General features: G+C 42.0%; 3 protein-coding genes across 5 annotated transcripts in view; 2 read left to right on the top strand and 1 right to left on the bottom strand.

Moving 5' to 3' along the window:
* Positions 1-1711, top strand: part of ankfn1a (ankyrin repeat and fibronectin type III domain containing 1a) — a 74290-nt gene extending 72579 nt beyond the window's left edge. For all 3 annotated transcript variants that reach the window (XM_069159906.1, XM_069159907.1, XM_069159909.1), the window contains one exon: positions 1-1711. This exon is cut by the window's left edge and continues 544 nt beyond it. The gene's annotated coding sequence lies outside the window, so the exon portion shown is untranslated.
* A 4115-nt stretch (positions 1712-5826) lies between these two features.
* nog3 (noggin 3) lies at positions 5827-6998 on the top strand. The gene has a single exon (XM_069159826.1). The coding sequence runs from the start codon at positions 6092-6094 to the stop codon at positions 6758-6760; it is 669 nt and encodes a 222-aa protein (XP_069015927.1). The 5' UTR covers positions 5827-6091; the 3' UTR covers positions 6761-6998.
* A 5403-nt stretch (positions 6999-12401) lies between these two features.
* LOC138204576 (chromobox protein homolog 2-like) overlaps positions 12402-20000 on the bottom strand; it is an 8121-nt gene continuing 522 nt past the window's right edge. Inside the window, exons 3-5 of the mRNA XM_069159893.1 lie at positions 14960-15025; positions 14789-14858; positions 12402-14697 (exon numbers count right to left, since the gene is read on the bottom strand). Of these exons, the coding sequence (XP_069015994.1) occupies positions 13303-14697; positions 14789-14858; positions 14960-15025 (1531 nt within the window). The 3' untranslated portion in view covers positions 12402-13302. The remainder of the gene's footprint in view (positions 14698-14788; positions 14859-14959; positions 15026-20000) is intronic.

Here is a 20000-nt window from a genome sequence, read left to right as displayed (position 1 = left end):
TGGCATGAAGTCGTTCGTTGGTTTCTTTGGACTGAAGCTTCGTGTCCAGTTCGTTCCTCCTTCCAGGTTCAGCATGACGACGTCAGGGCAGTTCGGGGGCGGGGCTCTGTTAGGCTCCGCCCCTCGAACCGGCCCGCCGTCGGACCTGTCGGTGTTCGTGTCGTGCTTTTTTTTTGTGTTTTCTGTTCAGTTTTTTTAACTCACCAAAAACCACTCGACGTGTCTGCCGGAGAAGTGACGTGAAACCGGAGCGTGAAACTCCTCAAACGGATGCACAGTATTTTAACACTTTTCATGTTTGCACACAGTAATTATGGAATAAAAGCTAATTGAATATTGGATGCAACTGGGCATTACCTGTGGCAGCTCCTGTCGTTGATGCAGGTCGGTTTAACGTCCCCAGAAGACGCGTTAACTTCGTGTTCTTCCGTGGTGTCCAAAGAGTTCAGCTTTAAAAACCAGACCTGCACTAAACTCACTCTGCTGCACCGCAACTCTTTACGTCCAAAATATTTTACTACTTTTCACGCTGAGCGTTACACGAAAAGATCGTTACTGAAATCAAGTCTGTACGTAAAGTACGAAGCTAACGGTTAGCCTAGCGCAAACCGTCCCGCATCGTTTAATCCGTACAAAACTTCGAACACCGGGAGTATTGTCTGCGCACACCTATGAGGTGGCATTACCACTGTTGCCATGGTAACGTGTTTTCGTACGATAGTCACTACTTTCTATTTTAACACTTTGATTTTAAAGTCAGTTTTCAACAATTGTTGCGGATTATTTATCAAAAGTGTGATTGTTCCAATTTCAGTCACAACAGCTTCCTGTTTATGTTTCAGAATAAAAGCCATGATTTAATATTAAAGGTTTCTGGCTGCTGAAACATGAAAGGCTTTTCATTTGAAGGGGATTCAGGAAATGGTTCTGTTGCTTCGACAGCGCTTCACTCTGCAGTTTATGTTTTTTTGGGGAAGTTTTGTTAAGATTTTGAAACTTTGCTTTGTTCGCTGTTTCCACCTGTTCGTCTTTATGCTAAGCTAGGCTAACTGTCCCCCCGCTCCATAAAAAAAAAATACAAAATATATCAAATACAAAGCATTTTCTTTTCTCTTAAAAAGTAGAAATGAAAGGAGGATAAACAACAACCCGGTCTGACAAACAGAATTCGTTTCTCCAGAAACAGCCGAGTTCGAGTGTCGATCTTCTCCCGTAACCGTCAGCAGGACTTCGATCGCGTCCCGACGTGGAGGTTTTAGATTTCGAGGCTTCGTCCTGCAGTTCGGTCCTTTTAGGCTTTTATTCTGAAATGTTGACTCGCTGTCAAACACACGACACTCGAACTGTTTCAGCCTGAATGTGACTCTGCGCTTGTTTCTCATGTTGTTCTATTTATTTCTTCTGTCTGCATGTTCTCAGTCGGATTTTATTACCGTGCGCCGACACTAAAGAGCCGAGACGACTTTCTATCTGTATATTTTTGCATCACCGTCATTTATTGAAAAGTCCACTTTAATGCCACTTGTATTTATTTGCAGCAGAAGGACTGCATGTTTTCTATGAACTCACATGATTGGATGTATTTGAACTGAAATAAAACCTCGTCTCACGTGGATGTTGTGCACTCGAACCGGAGAGTCCGTCTTCTGTCTGTCCGTGTTTTCACCGCCGCTGCTGCATGCTGGGAAGTCAAGCTCCGCCGATCGGACGTTAACCCGCCGGCACTTTTGAACTTTTAAAAGGTTTAACTTCCTGTTTCTTCGGACAACAGTTTAAGTCACCACTTTTTATTCTAATTGTATTTTTTTTGTGCAAACTCATGAAATAAGAAAAGAGCCGCGGTATGAAGGCCGTCAGTGTGTTTAAAGACAGTGGAAGTGTTTGTGGTCTCGGGGAGTTCAGCTCGTAGGTGTTCGAGGAATCCTCCCGAGCTCCGCCGTCGCAGGACGCCGTGTGGGAGGGTGCGAACCAGCTGGAATCTCACACCAGCGCTGGCAGCCGGCGTTCCCGCCGGAGCGCTCGGTCCAAAGCCACAACGTCTCTGCTGAAGTTCGTGACGCGACGCAGACGATCCGTCGTTCAGACGGAGCCGCTGCAGTTTGAGTCGGAGGGCGAGTTTTTATTTCACACCAGGATCAAACACACAAACAGTTTCCAAGTTAAAGAAAACAAGGAGGAAGCAACAACCTGAAAATAAAATGACGCTGCTGCAAATTAATCAAATCAAAAACTACATGTCAGCAAAAAACTTCCAACACGTTATCAGCGCTAATTCAGTTGTTCGGTTTGTAGACGTCGGTTTTGAAGCCTCGAGTTCAGATTTTGTCCGTCGCCATCTTCAATGATCTCGGTCCAGAGAAGGCGGCGGTGTTTCTGGATCATGTTTCTATCTGGTTTCTTCTTTGGAGAGTTTCAACATCATTTGTGGACGCAGCGATGAACTGTGTTCACAGACGATGGTTTTCACAAGTGTTCCTGAGCCCATGCAGTGATTTCCACTCCAGAAGAGTGTGTTTTTAATGCAGTGCTGCCTGAGGGCCCGAAGAGCACCACCATCCAATATTGGTTTCCAGCCTTGTCCCTTGTGTTCAGAGATTTCTCCAGATAGAAATCAAACTGTTGATCGATCGTCTTTTATCTGCTATCGTGGATTTTATATCTGAGCGCACAAACATACTTTAATCTATAAAAAAAGAAAAATCTTGTTTTTCTTGCAAAGATTCAGAAATAAAAACACTGACTCGCGTTCATGACATTTACATTTTTTTTCTCTGTTTAAAAATGTCGATAAAGTCTAAAGTTTAACATAAAAAACAAGCTTCCTTTCGGGGTTAAAAACACGACGTCACGTTAAACTCACGTTCACTTATCATCAAAAGCGTTGCGCTGCTGCGACCACTTTCCAACGTCTCCGGTTTGCTGCGGCGTGTTTTTCCTTTTTCTTTCCACTACAGACGGATCCACATGTTCCGCATCACATTTTCCTTTGATTTTCCAGCGCCGGCTGCGATACGGACCGGCGCTGAGCCTCAATACACCGTTAGCTTAATCTCAATAGTGAATCAGAGGGCCTCCCGGGGAGAAGCTCAAACAGGTCGGCCGCTCCGGTTCGTGACCCGGCCAGATAAAAGTGAGAAGAAGGAGCTTTTGTTTGTTGTTTGCGTGGTTCCCTTTGATGGCCGACCGCCGCGGCGATTTGGACGCTCCATTTGGGCGAGAAAGCTTCAAGGTGGCGGCGACGGGTCGACCACACGAACACCGACACCAAACGGCCTCCCGGAGAAGCTCGGTCCGTCACATACAGATGTGCGACCAGATGTTTTCTTGCTGCTCACTTCGAACCCAAAACACGTCATTATTTTGTCCATTAAATGTTCCTGATAAAACCAGACTGAGTCTTTGGAGGGAAAGTTTCGGGACAGCTCCGTCTTTCAGGTCACAGGTCGGTAAACGACGGATATTTAAAGACGTTTCCGTCTCATCGTGTTGATGTGAGAAATAAACGCTTCATTGTGGAAATACGTTGTTATATTTGGCCAGAAAAGTTATAATAAAATGCTAATTTAACATTCAGCCGTTAGCTTGTTGAGATAAATAACTCATAACTGAAGATCTCTGATGAATAAATGTGCAAATAAATGTAAAGATTCTGAATTAAATGTTGATTTGTCCTTTAAAAAAGAAATCTAATTCAGGAGGAATCCCGTTCTAAAAGAAGGAAATAGTCCAAGTACACTCTTCTGGAAAAAAATAAAACGCCGTTATGAATCCTCCAGTTCAGATTCTGTCCGTCACCATCTTGATAGTTCGGAGCGGTTTGGAGCAGGAAGTGACCATATTTGGACGAGCTGGGGGAGGAGCCAGCGGTGGATCTGACCGATCTGATCGGAAACCTGACGATACTACGTCCCGCCCACCGACAGCTGTAACCTGACTGCACCACAGGCCTGTCAATCAAACAGACACGCCCCCAAAAACAGGTCTTCTTGAATCTTCTTTTCTAATGAATGAGGGATTATTTTCAGATGGACCTCCAGAAAACTAAGAAGAAGGAGTGACTTTAGCTAACAACACCGAGATAACTGATGGACACATTTTATTCACTTTGGATTTGATGAGAGAAGTTGAATGGGAGTCTATGGAGCCGGAGGCTTTTTGGAGCCGACCTCTAGTGGCACTCGCTGGTATTGCAGCTGAAGACACTTCTGGATCAGAACCATTTTACAGACCTGAAGCTACGAACTCTTTTACATCCAGTCTGTTGTCGGGACCGTTCCTGCCTCCCAGGAACCGGAGGCCCTGGAGTCGTCTCAGCGTGGACTTCGGTCCCTTGAGGCTCCCTGATATGGAAGTGAAGGATGAAAAGTTCACAAAGAGACAGGAAGTCTTATCTGCCAACGACTTCCTCTCCACAAACATGTGACGGTTTAGCGGCGCCCGTCACATCAGCCGGCCAGAAAATGACCCACAATTCAGCAGGAGCCGGAGGCGGGAGGACGGCGGTGGTCCGGACGGGAAAGCTTCTGTTCTCCTGCAGCTCTTCATCCAGGAAGTCCTTCACCTTCGTCTACTTCGGCCTGCAGCACCGGCGGTTTGTTGTCTGCTGAAACATGAAAACATCCAGCGAAGAATCTGTTTCAACTCTCGGTCGGACTGAAGCGAACAGAAACGAAGACGTTCTACTTCCTGTCTGAGTCCCGTTAACGCGGAACGATCTTTTAAGGACGTGCGACGCAGCAGCCGATTGGACGTGTCCTGTGATGTCATCGTGTAACGAGGTGTTTGCTGAGAGGACGACGTGTCGCTAATTGCTCTCGCAGAGTAAAGGAACGTGTGGCGGCCGCCGGGGGTCAAAGGTCACGGTATTACAGCTCCACGAGGGCCCGTTAGTCCGGCTGCAGACCTGAATAGTCAGCTCTTTATCTCCAGCGGGTTTTAGCAGCCTCGTAACTCCAACTTTACAACGAACACAAACACTCGCCGCTTTCACCTTCAGTCGCTGACGCGCTGAAGAACTACGAAGAAACAGAAACTCTGAAAAATGAAAAGTCTTCGAGGTTAATTCAATTTAACTCGGAGGCACGTAGAGATAAAACAGATCTCTGCAGGATTCAGACTTCAGACTGATTTATCACTGGAAATCACTGCATGGGCTCAGGAACACTTGTGAAAACCATCGTCTGTGAACACAGTTCATCGCTGCGTCCACAAATGATGTTAAAACTCTCCAAAGAAGAAACTGAATCATGCTGAATGAGATATTCAGGTTTTGGAGCAACGTATGCTGCCATCCAGACAACGTCTCTTTCAGGGAAGGTCTTGTTTATTTCAGCAGAACAACGTCCAACCACATTCTGCACAATCAGCACTTTTACTTCAATACAAACATGTGCTTTTTCACTTTAATAAACTTTATAGTGGTAAAATGAGTTACTTTATTAACGAGGCTGACTTCCTGCTGTGAGAACCCTCTGATCTCATCATCATCATCATCATCACCATCATGTGCTTGTGCATGAGCTCCGTGTGTTTTTGCGGGGGGAGGGGGATGGGAGAAGGTGTGGGGGGGGGGGGGAGTGGGGCGTGACCTCCGTGTGTTTTTGCGGGGGGAGGGGGATGGGAGAAGGTGTGTGTGTGGGGGGGGGGGGGAGTGGGGCGTGACCTCCGTGTGTTTTTGCGGGCTGGGGGGGGGGGGGGGGGGGGGGGCATCAGCAGACGGAGCGGGATGACATCAGCGCCCTGCTGGATCTTTGAGTGCAGTCAGCGGCGCCTTCAGTGCGCCAACATGCGGACTGAGAGCAGCGAGCTGCGGCGCGCGGAGCCGTGTGACCGGGACCTGCTGACCGGAGCAGTCCGCAGCTGAGCGCCTCCTCTCCGGCAGGGACCGAGACATGGACTCTCCTGCTGCCTCCTCCTCTCTCTCCTCGGAAAGTTGCTGAAGTTTCGGAGCGCGTAGCGCCGCGGTGTTCCCCGGTGCGCGCGGCGCTCTGTTGGATATCTGTCTCCGGTCTGCCGATCCGAGGACACTCGGGAGCTCGGTGCCGGTTCCAGGAGGACTACCTGAGGGCACCGCGAGCTGGAGGAGGAGGACATGGATAACTGTTACTTCCTGGCTCTGTTTGTGCTCCTGCTCTCTCTGGGCTTCAGGATCGATGAGGGCACGTGCCAACACTACTACCTCCTCCGTCCCATCCCCAGCGACACTCTGCCGGTGGAGGTCCTGAAGGAGGAACCGGACCCGGTGCTGGACCCGAAGGAGAAGGACCTGAACGAGACGGAGCTGCGGGGCGCGCTGGGCAGCCACTTCGACCCGGTCTTCATGTCCGTGTCCCCACCGGAGGACAAGCACGCAGGGAACGAGGACGTGAGCGACGCCGAGCTGCGGCAGAAGCTGTCCGGTTCGATGCCCAAAGAGATCCGGGTCCTGGAGTTCGAGGTGCAGCACGGCCGGAAGCAGAAGCCGGGCAGGAAGCTGCGGCGGCGGCTGCAGCTGTGGCTGTGGTCGTACGCGCTCTGCCCGGTGGTCTACGCCTGGACCGACCTGGGCAGCCGGTTCTGGCCGCGCTACGTGCGCGTGGGCAGCTGCTACAGTAAGCGGTCCTGCTCGGTACCGGAGGGGATGTTCTGCAGACCCAACAGAGCGACTCACTTCACGGTGCTGCGCTGGCGCTGCCTGCAGAGGAAGGCGGGTCTCCGGTGCTCCTGGATCTCCGTCCAGTACCCCGTCATCTCCGAGTGCAAGTGCTCGTGTCCCACCTGAGACCAGAACCCAGCAGAACTCCTCTCAGAGACCCGTTAACAGCTGGTTTTACATTTGACAGAACTTTGTATGAAAGGTCAGTATTATTAATATAGTCACGTGATGCCTCCTGTTGATATTTATGAATCCAACGTGAAGAGTTCTGATCCAATAAAAGACTGAATATTCTGATTTTTAATCACATGTTGTTTGAATCTGAACTTTTCATGAATATTTTTCATCTTCAGATTTTGTTCAATAAAAAGGGAAAGTTGGTTTAGAAAAGTCAACTCAGACTCTGTGATTTATTTTCTATTAGAATTTAAACTGCTGCAGTAAATATGATTATTTCATCAACGACTGGTTTTTAAAACGGTGAGAAACTGAATGTTTGTTTTGTTCATCAACAGTTTGTTCTTTAAACTGAAGGAGAGAAAAAAAACAAAGTTGTTGCAGAATATTTGAAAATATTTCAGATTTAAATCTTCTTGTTAGAAACTTAGATTTGTTTTGTGTGTTAAAACCTGAAATGTTCTGCAGTAAAAAGCTCCGGATTGAACAGCAGAACCTGAAGGGACCCGTCGGTACCGAGCTGATCCGGCTTCTAAAATACAGAACCGTGTCTTTAAAAGTTTTTCAGGAACTCTTTATTCAATAGAAACATTAATAATTTACTGAATTCAAACAAAAAGAATCAAAAGACAATAAACAACAACAAAAACATCCAACTCTAAAATAAAAAAAATAAAAAGAAACAAACTGTTAAAGAAGCTTCAGACTGGATTTTAATCTTTAAGATGAACTTCTTAAATCATGACGTTATTTACAGGCTGCTTGTTTGAGGATCCTCCAACAAGAACATTTGATGTTTTAAAGTTTTTCACATAATTTCTGACATTATTTTATCACATATGTGTCAAATTTTGGAAAACTGAGAGCAGATAAACAAAGAAAAACCCCAAAACTTCCAGAAACAACTTGATAAAGAAGGAAGTAATTTAGTTTGAATATTAAAGTCGTTCACACCTGAGGGTTCCTGTCAGGCAGCGCTGAGGGCGCCTCTGAACCCACCAGCCTGACACACCTGAGGCTGACGAGCTGCCTGAGTGTCGGTGGATCGTTGGGATCCGACGGAGACGGTTCTGGTGTCAGAAGGTAGAAACGTTCCGATCTGTGATGTTGGTGGTGAACTGGTGTTCAGGTGAGTTTCATCTCAGAGGTTCAAACACTCTTATCTCTGCAGGTATTCAGGTCGAGGTCACGCCGGGCTTTGATGCAGGTGTCTGGTACCGCCAACCACGGACCTGCTCGGTGCCTTTAAAAAAAACCTTCATGAAACAAACTACAGGATGAATTTAAAACCTGAAATTTACAAACCTGGGAAATAAAAACAGAATCTCAGAAACTCGTATTTAAATTATAATAGAACAAACATGTTGAAAGTGAGAGCTGCAATGTGTGTGTGTGTGTGTGGTGGGGGGGGGGCAGCAGACTGTCTCCTCTCACCACGGTGAAAACCTGGAAACGTCTCGGTGTGACATCCGACTGGAGACTCTCCGAGCTTCAAAGACCACGTCAACGTTATTATTGTTCCAGGTTAAAAAAAAATGTCCCCTCGGGGATTAATAAAGTATATACCTACCTACCTACCTATCTACCTACCTACCTACCTACCTACCTACCTACCTATCTACCTACCCACCTACCTACCTACCTACCTACCCACCTACCTACCTACCTACCTACCTACCTACCTACCTACCCACCTACCTACCCACCTACCTACCTACCTACCTACCTACCCACCTACCTACCTACCTACCCACCTACCTACCCACCTACCTACCTACCTACCTACCTACCTACCCACCTACCTACCTACCTACCTACCTACCTACCCACCTACCTTCCTACCTACCTACCTACCTATACCTACCTACCTACCTACCTATACCTACCTATACCTACCTACCTACCTACCTACCTATACCTACCTACCTACCTACCTACCCACCTACCTACCTACCTACCTACCTACCTACCTACCTATGCCTACCTACCTACCTACCTACCTACCTACCTATACCTACCTACCTACCTATACCTACCTATACCTACCTACCTACCTACCTACCTATACCTATCTACCTACCTACCCACCTACCCACCTACCTACCCACCTACCTACCTACCTACCTACCTACCTACCCACCTACCTACCTACCCACCTACCTACCTACCTACCCACCTACCTACCCACCTACCTACCTACCTACCTACCTACCTACCCACCTACCTACCTACCTACCTACCTACCTACCCACCTACCTTCCTACCTACCTACCTACCTATACCTACCTACCTACCTACCTATACCTACCTATACCTACCTACCTACCTACCTACCTATACCTACCTACCTACCTACCTACCCACCTACCTACCTACCTACCTATACCTACCTACCTACCTATACCTACCTACCCACCTACCTACCTACCTACCTACCCACCTACCTACCTACCTATACCTACCTACCTACCTATACCTACCTATACCTACCTACCTACCTACCTACCTACCTATACCTACCTACCTACCTACCCACCTACCTACCTACCTACCTATACCTACCTACCTACCTACCTACCTACCTATACCTACCTATACCTACCTACCTTCCTATACCTACCTACCTACCTACCTATACCTACCTACCTACCTACCCACCTACCTACCTACCTACCTATACCTACCTACCTACCTACCTACCTATACCTACCTACCTACCTACCCACCTACCTACCTACCTACCTATACCTACCTACCTACCTACCTACCTACCTATACCTACCTATACCTACCTACCTTCCTATACCTACCTACCTACCTACCTATACCTACCTACCTACCTACCCACCTATACCTACCTACCTACCTACCTACCTACCTACCTACCTATACCTACCCACCTACCTACCTACCTACCTATACCTACCTACCTACCTTACGAAGAAGTCTCGTATTTGTTTATCCAACATGGAGGCTCTGATCGTCCTGATCGATCAGAATCCACCATCTTGTTTCTTCATCGGAACCAGAGAACGGGCCGGGTCGCCGCTGGGAGGACGAACCCGGGTCACCGAACCCTGAAACACTTGTTGGACTTTTATTCTAGTGATGGACAGTTTGGAGAAAGAGACAGACGAGTTCTAGGGGGACTGGTTCTAGAGGGACGGGTTCTAGAGAGACAGGTTCTAGGGGGACGGGTTCTAGAGGGATGGGTTCTAGAGGGACGGGTTCTAGAGGGACAGGTGCTAGAGGGACGGGTTCTAGAGAGACAGGTTCTAGAGGGACCGGTTCTTGAGAGACGGGTTTTAGAGAGACAGGTTCTAGAGGGATGGGTTCTAGAGAGACAGGTTCTAGAGGGACGGGTTCTGGAGGGACAGGTGCTAGGGGGACGGTTTCTAGAGAGACAGGTTCTAGAGGGACAGGTGCTAGAGGGACGGGTTCTAGAGAGACAGGTTCTAGAGGGACAGGTTCTAGAGAGACAAGTGCTAGGGGGACGGGTTCTGGAGAGACAGGTTCTAGAGGGACGGGTTCTAGAGGGATGGGTTCTAGAGGAACGGGTTCTAGACGGACGGGTTCTAGAGGGACAGGTTCTCGGGGGACAGGTTCTAGAGAGACTGTGTGTGTGTGTGTGTGTGTGTGTGTGTGTGTGTGTGTGTGTGTGTGTGTGTTGACAGATGTTGGTGTCACTGCAGCAGCAGATTGACGACAGTCTGGCGGTTGCCGTGCCAACAGGGAGAGTCCTCCGACCCAGACAGGTTCTGCTGGTGTCTTTGTGGACGTTTTTCATGCAGTGACAGACGGAGAGAATTAATCACGTGACTTCAGCATCAGCTGTATGCAGAACTGAAGTATTTTGACCTGATGGTGGCGCCAGATAAAACCTGTGAGGATCACCGAAGTTATTTCAGTTCATCGTGAGGAGAACACGACGTCTGGACTCCACGAGTTTCTGAGACGTTTCAGTCCGGACGAAGAAACACGCTGCTAGCATGGTGAAAAAAATAATAATAATATAAAAAATAAATATATATACATACAATCAAATTTTGACAGGATTTTAAGAAATTAATGTAAACTAATGCTTGTTTCCATCGACTAAAAATTAGGAGTTAGTTTGTTGAGATAAACAGCAGGTGGCACTAATTCACCGACTGGTCCGTTTTAAAAGCTTTTTATACTCAGGTGGTCGAACACCTGCAGACAGACTGCAGAGTTTTTAAATGCAAATTTTATCAAACGTGCGAGTTACATTTTGCGTGTTTACATCGTGAGTTCATGTGTAAGATGGTCCAACAGCCACAAGGGGGCAGCAGTGTGTTTCTGTTTGTCCTTAAAGTGACCTCATATTTTAGTTTGAAGGTGTTTAAACAGACTGTTTCTAAAAGAGTTCGTAGCTTCAGGTCTGTAAAATGGTTCTGATCCAGAAGTGTCTTCAGCTGCAATACCAGCGAGTGCCACTAGAGGTCGGCTCCAAAAAGCCTCCGGCTCCATAGACTCCCATTCAACTTCTCTCATCAAATCCAAAGTGAATAAAATGTGTCCATCAGTTATCTCGGTGTTGTTAGCTAAAGTCACTCCTTCTTATTAGTTTTCTGGAGGTCCATCTGAAAATAATCCCTCATTCATTAGAAAAGAAGATTCAAGAAGACCTGTTTTTGGGGGCGTGTCTGTTTGATTGACAGGCCTGTGGTGCAGTCAGGTTACAGCTATCGGTGGGCGGGACGTAGTATCGTCAGGTTTCCAATCAGATCAATCAGATCCACCGCTGGCTCCTCCCCCAGCTCGTCCAAATATGGTCACTTCCTGCTCCAAACCGCTCCGAACTATCAAGATGGTGACGGACAGAATCTGAACTGGAGGATTCATAACGTTCACAAACCAACGATGACATCACTGATGGTTGATGACATCACTGATGGATCAGAACAAAACCTGTCGGAGTAACGTGAGGCTGCTTCTCACTGTAACGAGGAAGAGATGGAGGAGGAGATGGAGGAGGAGGAGATGGAGGAGGAGTGCTACACTGCTCCGGTCTGTTCCTCTGTTTATACATCCCAGCGTGCTGTGAGGCGTCTCTGTCGTTGCCTGTTTACTCAACTTATTTTGGGAAAATTCCACCTCGCTGCACGAATCCGACCATAAATCACTGAATCTGCAGCTGTTACACACACACACACACACACACACACACACACACACACAGTGTAACTATGACGACGAAGACAACTCGGGTGTAAAAAGTTTTATTTACCGTTTTACTTTGTTTACTTTTTGTTGTAATTAATTCACCTGATTTATTGATGTTTTCCTTGTTTATTGATCATTCAGTTGGTTTATTGATTGATAAATATTATGTTTATAAATCCATTCCGTCATTATTGATGACTTCACTTCGTTTATCAGCTTAACATTTCATTTGATCAATCTGTTGTGTTTTGGTGTATTAAATGATTATTCATATCAGTTCTCTGATTGATCTTTTCATGTGATCAGTTTGTCTTCATGCTTCGTCTCCTGTCCGACGGCGCCCCCCGCAGGCGGAGACGTGAGCGGCCGGATGATTGACAGCCGACACGGCGACTCAGAGAGCTGCAGGTACTTCAGGTTTATTTCAGAGGCACACGGGCTACGAGTATCTGAAGCTAGTCAGCCAACATGAGCACCAGATAGATATCACATGAAAAAACATATTTACAAATATAAATTAACACATATCTCGACACCGTGACAGCAAACGTATTCAAATGGTACAAAAACTGGCATTTTACACGTGATCATGTGTTGTCGGTCAGCTTCTGTTCGTACTGTGCGTAGTGCAAGAAATACTGTCGGTAACACCGGAGCAACGGGACAGTTCACATTCGTTACACCTTTGGTCCGAAGAGAACGGAAAGACGACGATGGATGAAAGTTTACGGACAGACGGACTTCTTCTTCTTCTTCTAAGCATGCCGCCTTGTGTTCAGTCCGGTTTCAGGTCCGACTCAACCGGACCGCCGCGGGAGGCTGAGCGGGTTCCACAGTCCTGCTGTGAGGAGAACCTGAGGCACTGGAGGGGTGGAGGCCACGCCTACCTGGAGTTTAGACCCCGCCCACCTGAAGCACTTCACTCTACGGCCCTTCATCAAACCAAACTCTATTCAAAAAAGCTCTAATTTAAAGGTGGAGGATTAAAACAGATTTTTAGCTCCAATTTTGGACTCAGTTTGGAATCAGAACCATCGATCGGATCCATCAGCTGGAGGTTTAAAATATTTGATTGATTTGGCTTCAATCCGAGTTTTTAATAATTTTACGTAAAGTTCCCATCCGGTGCCGTCGGGGTCTAAACTTCAGGGTTCTACGTCTGACTGATGTTCACAACGTTCTCTCCTCCGTGTTCTCGTCCGATGGAACGTTGCTGGATCATTGGTCGGTTTGGGACACGCCCTCTTGGCTGTGTGGGCGGAGCAGGAACCCTGAGCGGTTGTGGGAGGAGTCTGTTGGTCCGGTCAGTGGTTCCGGGAGTTGAAGAAGCCGACGCTGGTGGGCGACTCCTTCACCGTCACCGTGATGAAGTTGGCGGTGACGTCGGTGACGAAGACGTGTTCCAGGAGGCTCCGCGCCGGCCGCCAGTCCGTCTCCGTGTCCGACTCGGTGGCGTTGTTACCGAGGCTGGGCCTGCTGTTGCTAGGATACAGGGCGGCGTCGTGCTCCGACTCGCTGCTGCTGGTCTCGTCGGAGTCGCCGGTGCTGAGTTCGTTCAGGTTCCGGTTCTGAGAGCTCAGTTTCTGCTCCTCCTGCCGGCGGGCGCCTCCTCCGACCAGCTTCTCCTTCCCCCTGCTCTGCTCTGCGGCGCCGCCTGCTGACAGACCCGAGCGCTGCCCTCCGGCCATCCGCGTCTCCTTCGCCCCTCCCTTCACCACGATGCTTGCGCTCCGTAAGCTCGCCCTCGCCACCCCGGCGCCGCCCGTGTTGCTCCCCTGGAGGCCGGCCGGCGGCTTGACGCTCTGCAGGTTGAGGGCTCGGAGGCTCAGCGCCTGATTGGCTCGGTCTCGAGGCGTCGGCGAGGAAGATGAAGGTTTGGAAAGGTTCTGCTGCTTGTGTTGGACCGACCCGGTCTGACCTCCGACCCCGTCCTGCCTCCTGTGGCCCATCGCGGAGCGCTGCACCGCCGCGTGGCCTCCACCGAAGCCGCCGTGTAAACCCAGCGAGCCCGAAGCTCCGCCCTGTTTCAGAGGAGACACTTTGAAGGCGTCTCCTCTGGCGCCGCCGTCCGAGACGGAGCGCTTCAGTTCGGACAGAGAGTTCTTGCTTTGTGCCGAAGGGCTGGCTTTGCTGTGGGGGGCGGAGCCAGAGGAGGACAGCGAGCGGTTGGTCCAGATGCAGCTGAGCGGTCCGGGTTTAGAGGCGGGGCTCTGGGAGAAGGAGCTGCCGGAGGTCTGGGAGGCGGCGGCCTCCTCTCTGGAGGTCCGGCTCAGGCCGGGGTAGGTGAAGCTGGCCGGCTGCAGCGGCTTCTTCACGCCGGGCCGCGACTCGTCTCGGGCCGGTCGGAGCACCTGGTGGTGGCGAGGTGGAGGTGGGGGAGGGAGAGGGGGAGGAGGAGAAGGAGAAGGAGATGGAGGAGGGGGCGAAGGGGGAGGGGGAGGTCGGCTCTTCGCCTGTCGTAGAGCTCTCAGGTCGGGCGGCAGCGGCTTCCTCCCGCGCTTCTTGCGCGGCGGGTCGGGTTTGGCCAACAGGATCTGGGGCCTCTTCTGGGGGCCCGGCTGGACCCGGGGGCCCGGCTTCACCTTCTTCGTGTGTTCTTCATCCTCTGAGGAAGACGAGGAGGCCGATGACGAGAGGCCGGAGGAGGAGGAGGAGGAGGACGAGGAGCGGCTGTCCTTGGTGGCGGCTGGAGCGGGCGGCTGTAAAGAGGAAGAGTGATGAGCGACTGAGGATGAGGAGGATGAGGAGGATGAGGAGGATGAGGAACCGCCGGCGGGTCGGACAGCTTACCAGAATCTTCCGCGGTCGTCCTCTCGGCCTCTTTCCTTTCTTCTGGAACAGAAGCTCCCGCTCTTGTTCTCTGAAAACATCAACGTGAAACACGCAGATTCAAATCATGAACGTAAACAAACATATAAACACAAAACAACAAACAAACTCTTCGTCAGGAAACAAACGAACCTCTTGTGAAACGCCGCCAGCAGCCTCGGGTCCAGAATATTCTCCTCCGGTTCCCAACTGTTGTGTCTGAAATCATCACAAACTGTTTCAGTCTCCAGCTGAAAATATGAGTTTATGAATGTTCACACGGTCGACGAGTGTAAAACTCCCAAAACTCTAAATACGAAGACAACGTCACCGGAAATGTGAAAGTTTGAAGAAGTTCCCGCTTTTTAGTTTAAATTGAATGTTTCGGTAAAAACACGAATGTTTCTATTGACACTTAAAACACGTAATCACAAAATAAAGACATGAAATAAAGACATGAAATAAAGGTGACAGGGACGTCACAACAATCCTTCACGTTTGCAGTTATTAGTTGTTCATATGAAGATACAAACAGCTTTTAGATTCCTTAATATCTGAATATAATACAATATCTTAATATCTGAGGCCAACAGCTGAACATGATACCTGATGAGTCATCATCAAACTTTACCTGCACTGAATATTAATAAAACTATAATAAACGATCGAACCTTCATCAGTCTGCTGCTGTAAGTGTTAATAATCACTGTCATCAATAATAATAATAATAATAATGAGATCGCTCTAGTTCATGGATTATAACTGATAGGAAACATTAATAAAGCTTCAATTGCTGTTTATAAATCCTCTGATAATAATAAGTGGTACTGATGATGATAATAATAATAATAATAATAATAATAATAATAATAAGTGGTGCTGATGATAATAATAATAATAAGTGGTACTGATGATAATAATAATAATAATAATAATAATAATAATAATAATAATAAGTGGTACTGATGCTAATAATAATCATAACAATAATAATAAGTGGTGCTGATGATAATAATAAGTGGTACTGATGATGATAATAATAATAATAATAATAATAATAATAATAATAATAATAATAAGTGGTACTGATGCTAATAATAATCATAACAATAATAATAAGTGGTGCTGATGATAATAATAATAATAAGTGGTACTGATGATAATAATAATAATAATAATAAGTGGTACTGATGATAATAATAATAATAATAATAATAAGCGGTACTGATAATAATAATAATAAGTGGTACTGATGATAATAATAATAATAATAAGTGGTACTTATAATAATAATAATATAATATAATAATAGTAATAATAAGTGGTACTGATGATAATAATAATCATAACAATAATAATAAGTGGTGCTGATGATAATAATAATAAGTGGTACTGATGATAATAATAATAATAATAATAATAATAATAATAATAAGTGGTACTGATGATAATAATAATAATAAGTGGTACTGACGAGAATAATAATAATAATAAGCGGTACTGATAATAATAATAAGTGGTACTGATGACAATAATAATAATAATAAGTGGTACTGATAATAATAATAATAATAATAATAAGTGGTACTGATAATAATAATAATAATAATAATAATAATAATAATAAGTGGTACTGATGAGAATAATAATAATAATAAGTGGTACTGATGAGAATAATAATAATAAGTGGTACTGATAATAATAATAAGTGGTACTGATGAGAATAATAATAATAAGTGGTACTGATGAGAATAATAATAATAATAATAAGTGGTACTGATAATAATAATAATAATAATAATAAGTGGTACTGATGAGAATAATAATAATAATAATAATAATAATAATAATAATAATAAGTGGTACTGATAATAATAATAAGTGGTACTGATGAGAATAATAATAATAAGTGGTACTGATAATAATAATAATAATAATAATAATAATAAGTGGTACTGATGAGAATAATAATAAGTGGTACTGGTAATAATAATAATAATAATAATAAGTGGTACTGATGAGAATAATAATAATAATAAGTGGTACTGATAATAATAATAATAATAATAATAATAATAATAATAAGTGGTACTGATAATAATAATAATAAGTGGTAGTGGTGATGATAATAATAATAAATGGTACTGATAATAATAATAATAATAAGTGGTAGTGGTGATGATAATAATAATAATAATAAGTGGTACTGATAATAATAATAATAATAAGTGGTACTGATGATGATGATAATAATAATAATAATAATAATAATAATAATAATAATAAGTGGTACTGATGATAATAATAATAATAAATGGTACTGATAATAATAATAATAATAATAAGTGGTAGTGGTGATGATAATAATAATAATAATAATAAGTGGTACTGATAATAATAATAATAATAAGTGGTACTGATGATGATGATAATAATAATAATAATAATAATAATAATAATAATAATAAGTGGTACGGATGATGATAATAATAATAATAATAAGTGGTACTGATGATAATAATAATAATAATAATAAATGGTACTGATAATAATAATAATAAGTGGTACTGATGATGATGATAATAATAATAATAATAATAATAATAATAATAATAATAATAATAATAATAAGTGGTACGGATGATGATAATAATAATAATAATAATAATAAATGGTACTGATAATAATAATAATAATAATAAGTGGTACTGATGATGATGATAATAATAATAAGTGGTACTGATGATAATAATAATAATAATAATAATAAATGGTACTGATAATAATAATAAGTGGTACTGATGATGATGATAATAATAATAATAATAATAATAATAATAATAATAATAATAAGTGGTACGGATGATAATAATAATAAGTGGTACGGATGATGATAATAATAATAATAAGTGGTACTGATGATAATAATAATAATAATAAATGGTACTGATGATAATAATAATAAGTGATACTGATGATGATGATAATAATAATAATAATAATAATAAGTGGTACGGATGATAATAATAATAATAAGTGGTACGGATGATGATAATAATAATAATAATAATAATAAGTGGTACGGATGATAATAATAATAATAATAAGTGGTACTGATGATAATAATAATAATAAATGGTACTGATGATAATAATAATAATAATAAGTGGTACTGATAATAATAATAAGTGGTACTGATGATAATAATAATAATAATAATAATAATAATAATAATAATAAGCGGTACTGATAATAATAATAAGTGGTACTGATGATGATAATAATAATAATAATAATAATAAGTGGTACTGATGATAATAATAATCATAACAATAATAATAAGTGGTGCTGATGATAATAATAATAAGTGGTACTGATGATAATAATAATAATAATAAGTGGTACTGATGATGATGATAATAATAATAATAATAATAATAATAATAATAATAATAATAATAAGTGGTACGGATGATGATGATAATAATAATAATAAGTGGTACGGATGATGATAATAATAATAATAATAATAATAATAAGTGGTACGGATTATAATAATAATAATAATAATAAGTGGTACGGATGATAATAATAATAATAAATGGTACTGATGATAATAATAATAATAATAATAATAATAATAATAAGTGGTACTGATGATAATAATAATAATAATAAGTGGTACTGATGATGATGATGATGATAATAATAATAATAATAATAATAATAATAATAATAATAAGTGGTACGGATGATAATAATAATAATAAGTGGTACTGATGATAATAATAATAATAATAATAATAATAATAATAAATGGTACTGATGATAATAATAATAATAAGTGGTACTGATGATGATGATAATAATAATAATAATAATAATAATAATAATAATAATAATAAGTGGTACGGATGATGATAATAATAATAATAATAAATGGTACTGATGATGATAATAATCATAATAATAAATGGTACTGATGATAATAATAATAATAAGTGGTACTGATGATGATGATAATAATAATAATAATAATAATAATAATAATAATAAATGGTACTGATGATGATGATAATAATAATAATAATAATAATAATAAGTGGTACGGATGATGATAATAATAATAATAATAAATGGTACTGATGATAATAATAATAATAAATGGTACTGATGATGATAATAATAATAATAATAAGTGGTACTGATGATGATGATAATAATAATAATAATAATAATAATAATAAATGGTACTGATGATAATAATAATAATAAGTGGTACTGATGATGATGATAATAATAATAATAATAAGTGGTACGGATGATGATAATAATAATAATAATAAATGGTACTGATGATGATAATAATCATAATAATAAATGGTACTGATAATAACAATAAATGGTACTGATGATAATAATAATAATAATAAATGGTACTGATAATAATAATAAATGGTACTAATAATAATAATAATAATAATAAATGGTACTGATAATAATAATAATAATAAATGTACTGATAATAATAATAAATGGTACTGATAATAATAATAAATGGTACTAATAATAATAATAATAATAATAATAAATGGTACTGATAATAATAATAATAATAATAATAAATGGTACTGATAATAATAATAAATGGTACTAATAATAATAATAATAATAAATGGTACTGATAATAATAATAATAATAATAATAAATGGTACTGATAATAATAATAAATGGTACTAATAATAATAATAATAATAAATGGTACTGATAATAATAATAATAATAATAATAAATGGTACTGATAATAATAATAAATGGTACTGATAATAATAATAATAATAATAATAATAAATGGTACTGATAATAATAATAATAATAATAATAAATGGTACTGATAATAATAATAATAATAATAAATGGTACTGATAATAATAATAATAATAATAATAATAATAATAATAAATGGTACTGATAATAATAATAATAATAATAATAATAATAATAAATGGTACTGATAATAATAATGTGGGTCTAAAGATGTTCCGATCAGAACTTCTGCTGCTCTTCTATTTTATTTTAATATAAACTGAATATTTGGAGGTTTAAAATCAATCAATTAATGCTATTTATGATATAAATATGACGTCAGGCCCGGAGCCCGTAAAGACCCGGACCGGTTTCCTCCCGGTTCTG

The sequence above is a fragment of the Embiotoca jacksoni genome, unplaced genomic scaffold (genome assembly GCF_022577435.1).
Source record: "Embiotoca jacksoni isolate LCO1_2020_lvr unplaced genomic scaffold, fEmbJac1.0.p SCAF_26, whole genome shotgun sequence".
Classification (NCBI taxonomy): Eukaryota; Metazoa; Chordata; class Actinopteri; family Embiotocidae; genus Embiotoca; species Embiotoca jacksoni.
The sequence above is the reverse complement of the archived record's forward strand: the minus strand, read 5'-3'. Positions and strand labels throughout refer to the sequence as shown.

What these genes read in the sequence shown, in the direction of transcription:
- nog3 (XM_069159826.1), top strand. Translation starts at nt 6,092, where the DNA reads ATGGATAACTGTTACTTCCTGGCTCTGTTTGTGCTCCTGCTCTCTCTG.